This window comes from Protopterus annectens, chromosome 3.part1 (assembly GCF_019279795.1).
Source record: "Protopterus annectens isolate FY-2018-M chromosome 3.part1, PAN1.0, whole genome shotgun sequence".
Taxonomy (NCBI): Eukaryota; Metazoa; Chordata; order Ceratodontiformes; family Protopteridae; genus Protopterus; species Protopterus annectens.
The window spans coordinates 1,699,773,735-1,699,792,260 of NC_056732.1; the positions used below are offsets into that span (position 1 = coordinate 1,699,773,735).

The following is an 18,526-nucleotide window of genomic DNA, read 5'->3' on the forward strand; positions in this document are numbered from 1 at the left end:
CTACTCTCCATGGAGGTGCAGGATGTCATTTTGGAGGCCAGGAGGCCGTCGACTAGAAAAGCTTACTCCGTAAAATGGAAACGGTTTTGTGCCTGGAATGAGAAAAAGGGCCAGGATCCTGGAAAACTGAATTTACCTCAAATACTACAGTATCTAGCTGAGCTGCTAAGCAGTGGACTTTCATTCTCCTCCATCAAAATCCATGCCTCTGCCATTTCTGCAGAATACACCACTGATCCACCTTTATTCTCTCACCCCCTCTTAAGACAGTTCCTCAGAGGGGCTAAGAATCTAAGACCCCCAAGGAAACAACCAATACCTGCTTGGGATCTCAATTTCATTCTAGAAAAACTGACCTTGCCTCCCTTTGAGCCAGCTGCCTCGTCAGATTTGCAATATTTGTCCTGGAAAACAGCTTTCCTTCTGGCTATTACCTCAGCTCGTAGAGTTTCAGAATTACAAGCTCTCATGGCTGTGCAGCCTTTTATCATCTTCCATCAGGACAGAGTTTCCTTACAAACCAACCCGTCCTTTATGCCTAAAGTGGTATCCCAGGGTAGCTTTGAATCAGGCCATACATTTACCTACTTTTTATCCTAATCCTCAAAACAAAGGGGAGAGATTACTACATTCCTTGGATATCCACAGACAACTGCGTTATTATTTGGACAGAACAAAGCCTTTCAGAAAATCAGAACAGCTCTTTGTGTCCTATGCTGTAGGAGCTCAAGGAAAGCCAATTTCCAAACAGACAATCTCAAAATGGATAGCCCACTGCATACGCCTTTGCTATTCTTTTCATGGCAAAACTGTACCTACAGGCATCAGATCTCACTCCACCAGGGCCACAGCTACCTCTGCAGCTTTCCTCAGAGGAGTTCCTACCAAAGATATTTTGGAAGCAGCCACTTGGAGTTCTGTGCATACCTTCTCCAAGCACTACAACCTACCATTATACTCCAAAACTAGAGCAGGCTTTGCCACTGCAGTCTTGCAGGGCATCCTGGCTCCTCCTAGTTCCACCTAGTGCCTACCACCCCTTTCTTAGCTTTGGGATTCTACTAATCTGTTACGACTGCAGCTGTATGCACGATGAACATAGTACAGTTTTGTACCTACCATAAATGTAGATGTTCGAGTGCTAATACAGCTGCAGTCCAGGTTTCCCTCCCTCCTTCCCTCTTGGGACAGGCCTGTTGGCTAACATCTCCTCATACAACCTGATTGGGGTATTCATTTATGGTGTATTTGCTTGCAACTACTGTATTTTGATTATATTGCATTGTTTTATTACACAAATTTATGTATTGCCTTCCTTCTGGGGGCACCTGACATCTGGGGCAAGAAAAACTGAAGAAAATGGCGTCGGCTGGTTCTTTTATACCCCTGTCGCACTGACGTCAGGGAAGAAGCGACAACTGACGCCAGACCTAGACTTTGGAATTCGGCCGACCGAGGACCCGCCTGACGGCAGGAGAACCCATCTGTTATGACTGCAGCTGTATTAGCACTCGAACATCTACATTTATGGTAGGTACAAAACTGTACTTTTTGTTGACCCCTTCAAGGCGTCCTTCACGAACACCCCCTTTGATGGTTCTGCTCTTTTTGGACCTCAAGTGAAGGATACCTTAACCAGGTGTGAACAAGAAGGCAAGACTCTCTCTGCCGTGGGAGTCCATTTTTCCGCCCCTTCTAGACCATATCCTAAGGGTCAAAAGGGCGGGAAAATGTGGTTCCGCAAACCTCAGGGAGTTCTGCCGGATGCACGTGGTGAGCTTCCCTCCAGAGGCAGAGGAGGGAACAACAGACGCCGCCCTAGGGGCCGGGGGGGTCCGCAGAATCAGGGTAGCAGAGAATCGTTCTCTGACAAACCCTTTCAGCACCCCTGAGGAGCTGCCAGACTGTCCACCTTCGGAGGCAGTCTGGGGAAGACTTTCGCTGTACCCAAAAGCCTGGCGCTCTCTTACGCAAGACAGATGGGTAAGGTCGATCATATCCGACGGTTACAAAATCCCCTTTATCCACACCCCACATCAACCAAAAGGGCCTCTTCCAGACGTTCCACCCGGTCTGAGAGGCCAAGCAGCACTAGAAATTTCAAAGCTGCTTTTAAAAAGAGCCATCCAGCCAGTCCCAGCAGACCAACAAGGGTCTGGAATCTACTGCAAATTCTTTATGGTACCAAAAAAGACAGGGGACTGGAGACCTATTTTGGATCTCAGCAGACTGAACAAATCGGTTCAAAGAACAAAATTCCAGATGGTCACGCTACAGTCCATTCTTCCCTTTTTGGGTCAGGACAATTGGATGTGCTCTATAGACCTTCAGGATGCGTACTACCATATCAAAATGAACAGGCTCTACAGGAGGTTTCTCCGCTTCTGGCTGGGAGCCAGTCATTATCGATTCAGAGCCCTGCCCTTTGGCCTCACCACAGCCCCCAGGGTGTTTACCAAATGCATGGCAGTGGTTGCGGCTCACCTGAGACGTCGAGGATTCCAGGTGTTTCCATATTTGTGCCGACTGGCTCCTTACTGCCACCACCAGGCACCAGTTAATTCAAGCCAGGGGATTACGCTGTACAAACGTGCAAAGCGCTAGGCATCTCCAGCAATTTCGAAAAGTCTGCCTTGTCGCCTTGTCAGCATATTACCTTCATAGGCACCGTGTTAAACACGGTGGAGTTGTCAGCAAAACTACCTACACAAAGAGTATTAGACATTCGCAGTCATGTTCAAATCCTACTACAGGAGGACAGAGTCCAAGCCAGGCTTGTACTAAAAACGCTGGGTCCAATGGCTGCAACAATCACCTTACTCCCCTAGCTCACTTTCATATGAAGATACTACAGTGGATGCTTTTTTCCCAATGGCCCTTTCAGCAGCGTCCTATGTCGCACAATATTCTCATCACTCAATCATGCAAACGACACCTAGCTTGGTGGATGGTCTCACCTCAGGTGCTTCGAGGCAGACCGGTTGTTCTTCCCCCTCCGGTTGCCACCGTGACAACGGATGCCTCCCTGATCGGGTTGGGGGGGGCATTTTCAGGGCAGGACAGTCCAGGGCACATGGCAACCGTTCGAGTGCCACTTGCACATCAATGTCTTGGAGATGAGAGCGGTGCTGTTGGCGTTGCAGGCCCTCCAGAACTCTCTTCCCACCGGGACGATTGCGATTCAGACAGACAATATGTCTGTAGTATGGTACATCAACAAACAGGGCGGAACCAGGTCCTATCCTCTTTGTCAGGAAGCACTCAGACTCTGGCAATGGGCGATCTCTTCTCACCGGTTTCTAGTAGCAAAACACATTCCAGGAAAGTCCAATGTCATAGCAGGCAGGCTGCGCAGGGACATTCTCATGCCCTACAAGTGGTCTCTCAACCAACTAGTAGTGGATCAAATATTCAGAAGGTGGGGTCAGCCTTGCTGCGACCTTTTTGCAACCCCGCAAAACAGCAAGTGTCAGGACTTCTTCACCCTCTTTCCTCTTCCGGGCCTCTCTCCCAGAGATGCTGTAGTCCACGTTTGGCCCCGGGGTCTCCTTTATACTTTCCCCCCTTTTCCCTTAATCACTCAGCTAGTCCAGAAAGCAGCTGCCTTGAGATCCAGGATGATCCTCATTGCCCCTTACTGGCCCGGACAAGTCTGGTTTCCGTTCCTACGTCACCTACTGGAGCAGCCCTGGCATCTGGACCCAGTGCCAGACCTTCTGACTCATAATCGGGCAAGCTGCACCAATCCCTTTCGTCTCTCAACCTCGCAGCTTGGTTGCTCTACTTCCAACCCTAGCCAGGCTTCCCTTAATTTCTCAGTCAGTGCGTGAGAATATCCTTGCCTCTCACAAGTCTAACACCTGAAGGACGTACGCTAGTAAATGGAAACGTTTCTCTATTTGGGCAAGGAAAAATCAAGTTGACCCCTTCACTGCTCCTGTACAAACAGTTCTAGATTTTTTAGCGGAACTTTTCCAAAAAGGCTCCTCTTCAGCCACTATCAGAGTCCAGCTGGCGACTATTGCAAATTTCCACGTTGGCTTGTCAGAATCCAGCATTATGACCCACAAACTCTGCAAAGCTTTTCTGAAGGGTACCCTATTACTTAGGCCCCCAGTCAAAGACCCTCCTCCACCGTGGGATCTAAATTTGGTATTGTCATCATTAATTCTGCCTCCTTTTGAGCCTGCTGCCTCCTGCTCATTAAAACTGCTCTCCTGGAAAACACTTTTCCTGGTAGCCATTACCTCAGCGAGAAGGGTTTCGGAACTACAAGCACTATCTGTGCACCCCCCCCCCCTTATCTTGTTTTTCACAAATATAGAGTGGCTCTTAGGACTAATCCATCCTTTTTACCTAAGGTTCTATCTAAAAAAATCTCAATCAGACCATTGATCTCCCAGTTTTCTTTCCATATTACACTGACAGAGCTGAGAAGATTACATTGCTTGGACGTTCACCGGCAGCTACGCTTCTATCTGGATAGAACTAAACTATCGAGAAAATCAGAGCAACTCTTCTTATCCTACGCGGAAGGGAAGCAAGGCCTTCCAGTTTCTAAAGTGACCTTGTCCAGATGGTTGACCTCTCATCACTTTAATATATCAATTGAGGCATAAGGAGCTCCCTACCAAACCTAGAGCTCATTCAACTAGAGCATTAGCTTCCTCAGTTGCTTTTCAAGCGAGGTTACCCCTCATACCTTTCTCATTACAAACTGGATATTGCCTCCAGAAATCGTGCTGATTTTGGTTCCACTGTACTCAAGAGTCTGTTCCATTGAGCCACCCAGGACTAAGGTGCTAGGGACGCTGTCCCATCCAGCAAGAATGAAGGCGAGATTGACAACTTAACATTAAGAAGTTATGTACTTACCATAACGTTCCATGTTAGTTGTCTTCTTCTTGCCTTCTTTCTTGCGTCCCACCCTCCATCCCCCTAGCCTGGAAAGACCTAGATTATTGGGTGAGACTTTCTTTGTCACCAGGATTACCCCTTCACCTAGAGCTCTTGCCCCTTTTTTGGTAGCCCTGGTGAAAGACATGCTGTGGGGCTCATAGTTGTATAGAGTTCATAGATTTATCCTTTCTTGTGGTGGGACAGGTTTTGTCCATAATGTTAGCTATCAAACGAGATCTGGGTATATGACGCCTAGCATTATGGGACATAGGTTAGCCTCGAGCTGGTAAAAATAGCTCTCGAGCTTTAGTATTAGGCCGAGTCGGAGCCGAGGTTCGGCTCCGAACCCATCCAGCAAGAAAGAAGGCGAGAAGAAGACAACTAACATGGAACATTATGGTAAGTACATAACTTCTTCTTATACAGCCTATTGATGATGTGATTCCACCAGGGTGGCTTGGCTTGTTTTTCGTTAGTTCTATACTTTCTGGTGGGAACAACTGTTTCTGTGCAGCTATTAACATGTTTGTATAGTGTTTCTGTGGACAGTTCTGCATAGGCAGCAGGGTTTGTGGGGTTTTGAACTTTTGCCAGGTTGTCACTTAATAGTTGGAAATTAGCCTTCAAGTAGTTCTTGAACATTCCAGGGTTAGCTGAGGTTACATGTTTTATTTTTACTTCTAAGGAGACTGTTTTGTGATCTGACATTACCAGCGAACACATTACATCCTTGGTCGGTATATTGACAATCTGGTTCAGGGATGTTGTGTTTACAAAATCCAGGAATCTCTGTGTCTGCACGTTTGGTGTCGTATAAGATTCCCATTTGATAGTGGGGTAGTTGCTCACCATCCAACTCAATACCATATTCATGGGTGACTATTTCCAATAAATTTTAAGTGCATGTTATGGGTTCCATGGGTCATAAAGGGGATCTGTAGCTTGCAAGGAGGTGGTAGGGATTTTGCCTCTGGTGATTTGAACGTGGAGAAGCTTAAGTGCGTTACTGTTTGACCAGCCTTGAGGTATATTTCTTTTTGATGTAAATCGAGATACCTCTACTTTTAGTCCCTGTCTGTGTAGTACTTGGTCTAAATGTGTGGAAGGCATTCTAGCCTTGTACTGCCAGTGTGGGCTCTGCTGTGGCTTTAAATCATATTTCAGTGACTGCAGAGATGTCTAGGGTGAGAAGAACTTGTAGAGAGTGGCTTTTCTTATTTAGACTGTAGCTCTGAAAAGTAGCACTTTTTAGGTTTTCTTAGTTTTGACTTGCTATGTTGGAAGTATTTTCAGTTCAGCATTGCCTAAAAAAGGCAATATAGGGAAGAAGAATGTTTTAGCCAATATACGTAAGCCTAGAGGGAAGAGTTGCATGCTATTCCTGGCAAAGCAGCATGGTCTAGTTAACCATCTCCTTCTGTGCTGACCAATATTGCACCCCTCCCTTAGAACTTAGAATTGCACCAGAAACTAAGCCAGTTATTAAAGTCAGCCATCTTCTGTTCATGTTAGGGCAACATGCTGGAGAATGTAAAATGCTGTTCATTGCTAGGGTCATACCAGTCTGGGGGACACATTCCAAGAGATCCATGTCGTCTCTCTCCATATAGTCTAGGGAGGTACATCTCAGGTCATTTACACCCATATGGACTATCACAGAGTCATACTGATTTGTTCAAACATTAGATCGGATGTTGTTAATTTCTTTTCATTCATCACTGATGGGTTTGATTCCCAGTCCTTCGGAATCGTGTCAGCCAATACCAAGCTCACATACACCAAAAATTCTTGAGCTAAGCTGCTACCCACAATGCCCTTCCCCCTGTTACCTCAGATCTCGTTTGTCGCATAGCCATATAGCAGCGTTTCACCGAGCTCTCAAGCTAAGTGATATTTTTCTGGCTATTTGGATATAGATCTTTTATTTAGTCACTCTCTAAATCGGTCTCCTTTCTACTTCATTGGTTTAGAGTTATTTGTAACTTTTCTAATTAGCTATACCCCATCGGTAATTCTTTTTACCATCGTTGGTATGCCCTCTCCTTACCCTTGTGGTATTTCTTGATACCATTGTTGGTAACTTCTTCCCTTTTTTTTCCAAGTGTTTTCCTTTTTTGATATTCTAGTTTGTGGTAAGTGTGTTTGTGGACATGTCTGATAAAAAAGGGGCTTCGGGGTTTAAGCATTGTACCCTTTGCAGTGGTAAACTCCCAAACAGCGACTCTCACGATGACTGCATTTATTGCCTGGGGCTTTCTCATCTCTGTTAACCCTCCCTGCCAAATCTGTCAAAGTTTCAGTCGGCAGATGCTGAATGAATGCAAGAGCAAATTGATTTTGAAAGGCCTTCTTGTTTTTCCTTTCTCAGAGGCCCTTTCTGTGTCTGAGGTCTCAACCCCTCCAAGGAAGGACAAGAAACTTCCCCATTGCGATCCCTCTTCACCAGCTGGTGATAGGGGTAAAACACCTAAACATAAGGCCCACAAAACGTCCTCTGAGCATAAGCTTGCTACTTCGGCTCAGACTACTGCTATTCCGAGCTCTGCTTTAAATGCTATTATGACTCAAGCCATGGATACTACCAGGTTCTCGATGTTAGCGCCACCTTTGGCACAGACTCCTACAGCTACGGCACCGGCCTTGCCTTCCACTACAACTACGGTGCCAACCTTGCCTTCCACTGCAGCTGCGGCGCCGGCCTTGCCTTTGACTACATCGAAAGTGGTTCCGACCTCTGCCATTACTTTGTAACTGATGACATCGACTCAGTGCCTCTTCAGCACCAAACCCTTTTACTGCTCCATTGATCCCCTTGCTACTTGTCTCCAAATTAGAGACTACAGTGCCATGAGCTCAGGCACCACAGACCCAATACTCCCCTCTGTGGATCTGTTCCTGGGTCAAATATACAGCCCCTTTTTGGATCGACCCGACTCCCCTTCAGGAGTATCCACGAGGTCCACCAGGAGTCTATCCAAACTTGATGTGGTGCGCCTGTTGGAAAAGCTGTTGACTGCTAGAGGGATACCAAATGTTCCAAAGACTCATCCCCCCTCTGGGACTTGGGTCTGTCTCTCCTCGGACTCCGACGTATACTCCTCCTTCAGACCAGTCGGTTCCAGAGCCCACTGCTCCAGTGTCTTTTGTGGAACCCCGTTCTTTGGCACTGACAGTGACTGTCATTGAGGCTTTGAGGCCATCCTTTTGGTTTTCAGTTCCGATGGAACCGTCCCTTCCTCAGACTCATGGTTGGGGGGGGCAGAGTCCCTCGGTTCAGGGCCCGGTTCCGAGTGTTTTATCGGTTCCGCCCTCTGATCCAGGGATAACTCCTGCCCCGATTCTGCTTTTGAGGCTCCATCCCTGGGAGAGGATCCGATGGAACAGGGTGGGACCCCGGTTCCAAAGTTGTCCTCTGTTCCAGGCTCCCACGCGTCTTCGGGCGGGCCTGCTTTTCTGGTGATGAGAGGGTACTTGCTTGAAGTGCTCCTCCCATTTCGGAAATTCATCCTACTCCCTCTGAGCTACAGCTGCCACGAGCCACCTCCCGGGACACCGGGAGGAGAAGCCTCAGGAAGCCCCAGTTCGGGGTACCCACCCTTTCGAGTCTTCCTCAGATATTCCCACCGAGGAATCTCCTCAGAAGACTATGTGCAAGAGGAAGCCCATAGACTCCCCTGAAGAGTCTTTGAGAAAAGACACAAACTACGATGATGGGGAGGGGTCTCCACGGTCACCCCTGGATGATGTCTTCTTAGGAGAAATCCTGGAAATATAAAAACAGAGGGGTGGCTGGAAGCCCTCCAACCCTTCCTGGGAGGAATCCGTGTTCCTGCAGGCTTTTCGCTCCCGGCCTTCTACCTCTTGGGTGACTTCACCTGCGGACAAGTTAATCCAGCTTATCATGCAGTGTGCTTGGCAGAACCTTGACTCTATTGAGGCCATTTCCCGGAGACCTGATGAGATCCTTTCTCCCCTGGAAGAGCATGCACACTGGTCCAGAGGTTTGCCAGTTGACGCTGTGGTGGTGGCGCTAGCTACTAAAAAGGATCTAGCAGAAGAAAGTCCTACTGTCCACCCGCCCAACAGGGAGTCTCTGGCTGTGGACAGGTTGAGGAAACGAGTCTTTGCTTCAGTGCCCTTTGCTGTCAGGTCCCTGAACTACTTGACACACTTCACGAGGCTCCAAAGAGATCTGATTACCGAAATTTCTGGATCCCTCGTGGGTCAAGTTTCTGACTTGGCATGGGACAAGGTTGCCTCTCAACTTGCCACCCTTGAATCTATTTCCAATTCATCCATGAGGCTGCTCTCCCATGCAACCGAAGGGGTGGCCAGAGCTGCGGGTGCAGGCATAGTCATGAGGTGTCATGCCTGAATTGCGCATCTGTGACCTTGCAGACTCTTTCAAATCCTCCTTTTTGAATGCCCCTGTTGAACCATCTTCCTTATTTGATTCTAAAGTGAAGGACACGCTAGCCACATGTGAGCAAGATGGAAAGACTCGCTGCCGTTGGCCTATGTTTTTCCAAGCCTCAGCATTCTTTTTTCAGGAGTGGGAAAATCTGGCACAAGAAATCTCAGGATCCTTTCTGTAAAGCATGTGGCGAGGATTCCCCAGAGGCAGAGGGGGTTTCAGTGGTGGAAGATGCCCATTTAGGGGCAGAGGGGGTCCCCGAAACCAAGACTCCAGGGATTCCTTTTCTGGGTGGTCTTAATGCTCCTGAAGCGTTGCCCGATTGCTTTCCGCTCGAAGCAGTCGGTGCCCGTTTTTCTCTGCACCAAACTGTCTGGCGCTCTATTACAAATGACTGATGGGTGCAGAGGATAATCTCCAGAAGCTACTACATCCCTCTAACCTCCTGTCCAAGACCTACAAAAAACCTTCCCGATGTTCCACCCAATCAAAGGGAAGAAGTGGCTTCAGAGATAAGAAAGCTATGTCAAAAAAGAGTCATCCAACCAATCCCGATCCGAGTTTTACTCAAGATTCTTTTTAGTGCCAAAAAAGACCAGGGACTGTGGGGACCCATTCTGGTTCTCAGCCATTTAAACAAATCAGTTGTACAAACCAAGTTCTGCATGTTCACTGTTCAATCCATTCTCCCATTTTTAAGGGAGGATGTTTGGATGTGCTCGGTAGACCTCCGGGATGCGTATTACTACATCAAAATGGACAAACGCTCCAGGAGTCTCCTTCACTTCTGGCTAGGAGCCAATCATTACCAGTTCTGAGCCCTGGCATTCGGTCTTTCGACAGCCCCCAGAGAGCTCACAAAATGATTAGCAGTGGTGACAGCTCATCTGAGACTTCAAGGATTCCAGGTGTTTCCATATTTAGACGATTGGTTCCTCTCAACCCCCACCAAGTGTCTTCTGACTATGGCCCTTCGATACACCCTTTCACTAGCGGAGTCCCTGGGCATCACTCTACACTGGGAAAAATCCAACTTAAAACCTACCCTACAGCTGGAATTTATAGGGGGCAGTTTTCAATACTCTATTCTGCCTGGTATCTCTCCCAGCTCGCAGGCTTCAGAGGTTGATTGCAAGTGCATGTGATATCTATCAAAAGAAGCTGTCAGCAAGGGAAGTATTCCAGGCTCTGGGGTCCATGGCTGCAGCCATTCTGATAGTTCTTCTGGCAAGGTTACACATGAGACTGTTACAGTGGCTGCTATTGTCCCAGTGGTTTGCAAATCTTCACCCCCTAAACTCGCAGGTACTCATAACCAACTCTTGCAAGCAAGATCTCCTCTGGTGGATGAGGCCAAATGCAGAACTTTGGTGTTGCCCTTTTCAGACCTCTCAACCCAATGCCACTGTGACCACGGATGCTTCCCTGATAGGGTGGGAGGCCATTTTCAGGGAAGGACAATCCAAGGCACGTGGTCGAGCTTAGAGGCCAACCTGCGTATCAATGTTTTGGAGTTAAGAGCGGTGCTGTTAGCGTTGCAGGCATTACATCCACTTCTTCCCCCCCTGGAAAGATTGCAATTCAGTCAGACAATATGTCAGTAGTCTGGTACATACAAACAAGGAAAAACCAAATCCTACCCCCTGTGTTGAGAGGCCATGAGATTTTGGCACTGGGCAATAGCTTCTGACCGTTTTTTTATAGCAACGCACATCCCAGGGAGTTCCAATGTGATTGCAGACAGGTTGAACAGATGCATTCTCCTTCCACATGAGTGGTCTCTCAATCCCAAAGTGACGGCAGAAATTTTCAGCCGATGGGGCCAGCCCTGCTGCGGCTTCTTCATAGGTTTATACTAGGCTATCTTCCCTGGGGCATTTGCAAGCCTAGCCAGAGTGTGTTTGGCTTTTGCCACCCTTTTAGATCGGTTTACTGTGCCTCTGTAGAGTAGGTCACAGAAGATAGCCCTTTTAAGGTTAGTTTACCGTGCCCCTGTCTAGCAGGGACACAGAAGATATCCCAGGGGTGAACTTACGATGTCCCATCCACTCGTCAAGATTTCTCTTGAAGAGGGTCAGTGAGGGGCTCTGCCTAACATGGACTGGGATTCTGTTCCAGAGTGAGGGCAGCCTCTGGGATATGAATCTGTCCCTCCAGCATGTCCTATTTATTTCTGTGCTGAGGTTTAAGTCCCTGGAGTGTGTAGCTCTAAGCAATTTGGATTTCCAGAGGTGGAGCATGTCCATTAATTCTGGGTTGGACATGGCTTTATACGTCAGGCATAAATCACCTCTGAGTAGGCAGTAAGCAACTGAGTAGAGCTGGAGTTTCTTTAGCCAAACTGCATAGGGCATCTGTTTGAGTCCCTTGGATCCTCTTGGTGAGGTACTTTTGGGGCCTCTCCAGTTGCTGCAGGTGTCTGGTAAGGTACATCTCAAATGGGGCATTGTATTCAGTTATGGGCCTGATGAGTAGAGGGGCACAATGACCTCTCTTGTTCTAGATGTGAACCCTTTCGTGATAAGGTGTACTATATAGAAGGTCTTTCTAACCACTCTGGCAACGTGATTGTCAAAAGAGAGGTTTCTATCTACTTGGGTCCCAAATCCCTAATTACTTCTTCCGTACTTAATGGATTACCACCTATATGGTAATTTGTGGGCACTTTGTTTTTCCCGAATGGGATGACTATGCACTTTTTGTCATTTAGCTTAAGGCCATGGCTCTGGCAGCAGTTATCCATCTCTGTGAGACCCTTTTGGAGGATGCTTGTGTCAGCCGGAGAGTCGATTATGGTGCCCAGCTTGCAGTCAAAGGGCACTGAAGCAAAGACTTGTTTCCTCAACCTGTCCACAGTCTGCAAACTTGGTCAGCCATAATCCTCCCATATTAGCCTGTACCTCAGAAGTATATACCGAAGAAGAGAGGTCCTAGGACTGAGCCTTGTGGGACGCAGCTTGTAACTGGTTTGGAGTCTGACATGGCACCTGCAATACTGACCATGTGGGTTCTATCCCTGAGCCAGTTTGCAACCCATCTTGTGACATAGGGGTTGATATTTAAGCTGGTGAGCTTATTTATGATGCCCGAGTGGGGTATTGTGTCAAAGGCTTTTGTAAGGTCCAGGTAGGCCGTGTGGACTACCTTCCCTTCATCTATGGCCTTGGTAACTGTTCAAAGAAGTCGACCAGGTTCAAGAGGCAAGATCTGCCCTTAACAAAGCTGAATTGGGTGGGATCCACTGTCTGGAGGTTACCAGTGTCCTTGTTTACGAGTTCCATGATGATACGCTCCATAGCTTTGCAGACCAGACTAGTCAGGCTTCTAAGGCGATAGTTTCCTGTGTCCGTTGTGGCACCACCTTTGTGGAGCGGGACCACTGTTGCTGTAAGCCATTCCTTGGGTACATATCCTGTTGCAAGGCTGAGACTGAACAGTGACTATGTGAGGGTTTAGTTCTTCTTGGAGCTCGTGTAAGATGTAGCCCCGGGACACCGTCTGGTCCCATTGATGCTGTGTTTTTTGCTTTGGAGAGGGCAGCTCTCACCTGTGCATTTGTGATGTCAGGGAGGCTACATTCTGGTAGGATAGACATTTGGTCTTTTGAGGGGGAAGGGGGGGTTTGCACTGAACCTGTCTGCCAGGATGTTGGCAATGTCTGTGGGATCAGTGTATTTTTTTGTCATTTTGTACTAACTCAGAGCATATCTGAGAGTTGCCCCCCCCAGATTCCTGACATAACTAAAGAAGGCCTTGGATTATCTTTAGTGTCTTGTGCAATTTTTCTTTCGAAGCTGGCCTTAGATAATTTTATGAGGGATTGTAGTTTCTTGCTAGCACTGATCAGAGATGCCTTCCCTTTTTGGGATTTTGCTGTATCATGTAGTAGCTTCCTCCTTCTGTTGTATAGCTTATTTATGGCCGGGGTCCACCAGACTGGTCTCCTGCCTTTGGAGGAGTGAGTCTTGGTTTTATTTGGGATAGCACGATCCATGCATTCCTGTAGGTGTCCATAGAATGCATTTGTAAAGGATTCTGCTGTTTGGGCAGTATTTTCCACTGGCCCAGTGGCTTTGAAGGATTCCACCTCGGTTTTGAGAAGTGTGAAATTTGCTTTTGAGAAATTTTTCACTGTGATTTCCTTGGCTGGGGGTGGGGATGGAATATGGATGTCCAGTTGAGATTAATTTATGGTCTGATCTTACCAACGAGGGACATACCTCTGGTGTGGAACTTGGAGTCCCCATGTTGGTGATGATCAGGTCCAATATGTTATCCCCTCTTGTGGGAGTGGTGACCAGTTGTTCCATAACATTTGAGTTTATAAATTCTGGGAACCGTTGGGCGAGGGTGTTTGGGCTTGAGTAGTTTTCCCAGTCGATGTTTGGGTAGTTGAAGTGACCCAGTATTGTGTTTGGAGAGACCTTCATATTCTCCAGTGTTCTCAGGAAGGCCGAGTGGGGTTCCTGAGTTTGGGAGGGTGGTCTGTAGCAGGCTACAAACTGAAAGGCAGTTTTGCCCACTGTTAACTGTACATGGATGGTCTCCGATGCTTCGTGTAGTGCCACTAACCTGGAGGTATGGGCATCTTTGATGAATATGGATACTCCCCCTCCTTTTGTGGTTTGGTCCGAGTTTTGGGGCTGAAATGCATGGTATGAGGTATAACCTGGTAGTGCTGGGGTGTTCTCCGGGGCCTTGAACCAGGTCTCTGTCACTGCACAGATATAGATATTCTCCATACTGAGGAGAGCCTCAAGTGCGTGCATCTTGAGGTTTAGACTTCTGGCGTTGAGCAACATTACCCTTAGTTTCTTTTTTCTTGTGTTGTCTATGGAGGTGGGTTTGTCTTTTGAGCCTTCCCTAAAAAAGGCACTATGGGGGTGGCAAGAGTCTTTGCTTCCCCTTCGAACAAATGCAGCAGCTAATTTGCCCTCTTTCCCCCAGAGGGGGAGTCCCGAGAGATGCTCTGACTCACGATTGGCCCACGAGTCTCCTCAATTCCCTTGATACCTCTATTCTTAAAGAAAGCCACTCTGTTGAGATGCAAGGTGATCCTCATTGCCCCATTCTAGCCTCATCAAGTGTGGTTCCCTTTCCTACGGCCTCATCTGTTACAGCCTTCATGGATCCTGGACACTCGTCCATACTTAATTTCTCACCCCCAAGGGTTGACTCACCCAGGTCTGTCCAGTCTCAAGCTGACGGCTTGGTTTCTCTACTTCCATTAGTCACCAGGCAGGAAGCCCTTTTCTCACCTGTTCACGATATCATTTTGGCCTCCCATAAACCATCCACCAGAAAACTTTATCCTGATAAATGGAAACTGTTTTCTGTATGGTCTAAAGAACGGATGCTGGATCCCTTCTCAGCCCCGTCTCTGTCATCCTTCAATACCTGTCTGAGTTCTTTGAAAACGGACCATCAGCCTCTACCATACAAGTCCATTTAGCAGCAATTTCCAATTTTCATAACTGATTACAGGGCACTCCAATTATGTCCATTCGCCTATGCAAAACCTTTCTCAAAGGAGTGTTTCACAGAGATGTGGAATCTGTCCCTAGTACTGCAGTCTCTGTCTCAACCCCCTTTTGAGCCTGCTGCAAAATGTGATCGCAAATTTCTCTCATGGAAATCTCTCTTTTTGGTAGCTGTTAATTCAGCTAGATGGATCTCAGAATTACAGGCCTTATGCATCAAGAGACCATACCTAATATTTCATAAAGACAGAGTATCTCTGTGTACTAATCCATCTTTTCTCCCCAAGGTGGTTTCTGATTTTTCTGTGAACCAATCCATTGAGTTCCCAGTGTTTTTCCCGAACTATTCCAATAAAGGAGAATACTGCCTACACTCCTTGGATGTGCATAGGCAACTATGTTTTTACCTAGACAGGACTAAATCTATCCGCAAGACATACCAACTTTTCATTTCCTTCTCTGGTCCAAGAATGGGATATGCTGTTTCAAATGTCACTTTATCAAAGTGGTCAGAGATTGTAGTTCCTTTTCATATTCGCATACAAACGAGCCTAGACCTCACAACATCAAAGCACATTCAACTAGAGCTATAGCAACCTCTGTAGCTTTTCACTCCAGAGCCTCTATGGACATTTGCACAGCAGCCATTTGGGCTAAACCACGGTCTTTCATCAAACATTACAAGTTGGATATGGTCTCCAGGGGAAGAGCGGCCTTCGGCTCAATGGTGCTCAGGAATATTCTTCCATAAGGGCCACCCAGGTTTCTCAGGTAGCTTGGGATACTGTCCCATCAGTGATGAATGGAAAGAAGATTAACAACATCAGATAAATAAGTTATGTCTTACCATAACGTTCCATCTGTTTTGTTGATCTTCTTCCCTTCATCACATCCCACCCTATGTCCCCTACCAAAGGGTCCTGGTGGATCTCATGGGTCCTTGTGGTGTGTCAGGGTTTTTGCACAGAGATGGCCTCTGCTTTATTTCTATGTGTCTTATGCAAACTTGATCTGAGGTAACAGGGAGAAGGGCATTGTGGGTAGCAGCTTAGCTTGACAGATTTTGGTGTATGCAAACTTGGGTTCGGGTGTCGGCCTAATACCATTAGTGATGAATGGAAGAAGATCAGCAACACAGATGGAACGTTATGGTAAGACACAACTTCTTTTTATGACTGGGATACTCGCAAAATTCTTCTGTCTTCAGTGGAGAGAGTTTTGACACAGTACAAGAGTCCTAGCCACCAGTCAATTGTTTTTAATGCCTTTACAGTTTGGGTTGTTGCTTGCATCTAGCTATGTTACAATGTGGTCATACTATTATGCGGCTCTCAACAGTACTTAAGCTTAAGAGTTCGTAGGATCATAGGAGGCTACTTAAGCTAGTGGCCCTGGGGCCCTTACAAGCCTAGCTAAGAGTTTATCCCTAAAAAGAAACCTCAGTCAGCACTTGTCACCTTGCCTTGACATCTTGCAGGAAAGTCTTTGACTGTTGTATAATTATAGCTTAAGCCCTGCCCAAATACTGTTACAGGGGAAGGCTTGTCATTGAAAATACTTGAAAAATGTATTTAAAAACAATTGCTAGACTATCTCCTGCAGGAAGAACTCCTTTCCTCTATACAACATGGCTTTTCGCCTTCCCGTAGTACTAGCACTGCCCTTGTAACCTGTATAGGTACTGCCAGTAAAGCTAGTGGTAAACTATTCTCTCCATTATTTCTTGACTTGTCTAAAGCCTTTAACACAGTTTGTCACAGCAAATTTTACTTCAAATGTCCTCACTAGGTCTCTGTCAGCTACCTGTCCAATAGGTGTCAATCAGTAAAATTGCAGTCCACACTCTCTACTTGCCTCCCTGTCACCACCAGTATACTTCAAGGCTGTGTTATTGGTTCTCTCCTCTACTACATTTTCACTAATAACCTCTACACATCCACACAACAGGCCACCCTAATACAATACGCTGATTCCACTGTCATGTGCACATCTGACAAGATGGTACACCTCCAAAAAATTACTAAGGAAGCTTTACAGCTCATTATCAACCCAAAAAAGACCAAACTAATGCCCCCCCACCACCACCACATCTCTCTCATGAAAAAACACAATTTTAAGTCCTCTTGCTTGATAATACAACCATTGAAATCACTTATCATAGCATATTATTAGGGGTGATAGTGAATGATCTTGCATTTGACCTGCATATAAAAAAATTGCATAAGAAAAACTCATTAAAAACTAGGGATGTTTTGCAGAGCCAAAAACGTTCTCACCGACACAACTAAAACTACACTTGTCACTAGTTACCTCCTCCCCACTTTTCTTTATGGTGCTCCCATCCCTACTAACCTCCAGGCCTCACAAAAATTAAAACGTGAACAATGCTGTAACAAAGTTGCTAAATTTGCAGCACATACCCCTTTCAGCACCCACCACTGTATAGCACTAAAATGCCTACATTGGTTAGAACTGCCACATCAGCTAACATATACACAGCTTTTTACCACCTATAAAGTTATCCAGCACTAAAAAACATTCTACGCAGCTATGTTCCTAGTTGGTCATTGCGATCCAGTGACCAAAAACTCCTGTTTATGTCTACAAACCTATTAAATCTGCTGGGCATTGTCTGTACTCGTACAAGGTTGCCAAGTCCTGGAACTCCTTTCCTGTATCCATCAGGTCTGTACCCTCCCTCCCATCTTTCAAAACCACCATGAAAGACGTCCTAGCTAAAATCTGGCTCTGGTCTTGCTCAAAACCAGGGTAAACTCTTTCCTTAAATGTGAACAAGTACCTCTTCATTCCTTATTACCTCCTTTCTCTTCACTTACTTCCTTACTGCTATCAAATTCTTTTCCCTGATTTTCTCTCTAAATATATCCTAAGCCTGTTTTTCTGTCACTTCATATTGCAATTCCTGTTTGTATTAGACTAACTTATCTTTAATTTCTTTACAAACTGTCTAAAATGTCTCCAAGTACTAAATGATTGCCATATAACTTGTATCAATTCTCAACCAGTATTTTTATGTTGTGTCTAATTATAATTATATAAATTGCAGATGTTTTTGTTTTACTTTTGAAGATTGTAAAATTCTTAAATTTAGAGATTTGCTTGACAAGTAAAAATAACTGCATTTTAGATTTAATGTAATCTGTAATAACCTGAGTGACTTAATGGTTAATGGGCACCCCTGTAAATATTTTTTCTTGTGTGAGGTTTAGTTGAATTTTTTTCATTTATGTTCACAAATCTGACTGTTGAATATTGTTATGATTATTGGATTTTCAATTTGTAAAATAACTTTATAAAAAATATTTTTTAATAATTTTGGAGCTTTTCTCCCTGGGCCTCTGCTGAAAATGGTCTTCCAACCAGTCAGACTTTTCCAGGTAATCAAATGTCAGTAAAAAATAAATAAATTGATAGGATGAGCAGTCTCTTATAATTGTGTTTGTTCAGTGCTATGCTCATTGCATGCTATTTTAGATGTTCATACACCAGTGTGACCGTTTCTTTTGCTTTCTGACCAGTTTCCGTGCTGAGTGTTAATGTTTTGTCTTTCTCTTTCCTTTTCTAGCATCAAATGTATTTATTGTGACATCTCTCCATATAGAAAGAAGACTGGCAGTGGTAAGAAGTTAACTTCATTATTCTAGATGTTGAAATGCCTGAAGCCTTTGGCAAGATGACTTTTTGAAGTGTTTTGAATTGCCTGCATTTCTAA

At 45.9% G+C, this 18,526-nt stretch overlaps 1 protein-coding gene across 1 annotated transcript in view; it reads left to right on the top strand.

The window, feature by feature from the left end:
- Positions 1-18,526, top strand: part of DGAT1 (diacylglycerol O-acyltransferase 1) — a gene marked incomplete in the record, with an annotated part of 1,335,127 nt that overhangs the window by 524,717 nt on the left and 791,884 nt on the right. Inside the window, 1 exon segment of the mRNA XM_044067713.1 lies at positions 18,380-18,432. Within this exon segment, the coding sequence (XP_043923648.1) occupies positions 18,380-18,432 (53 nt within the window).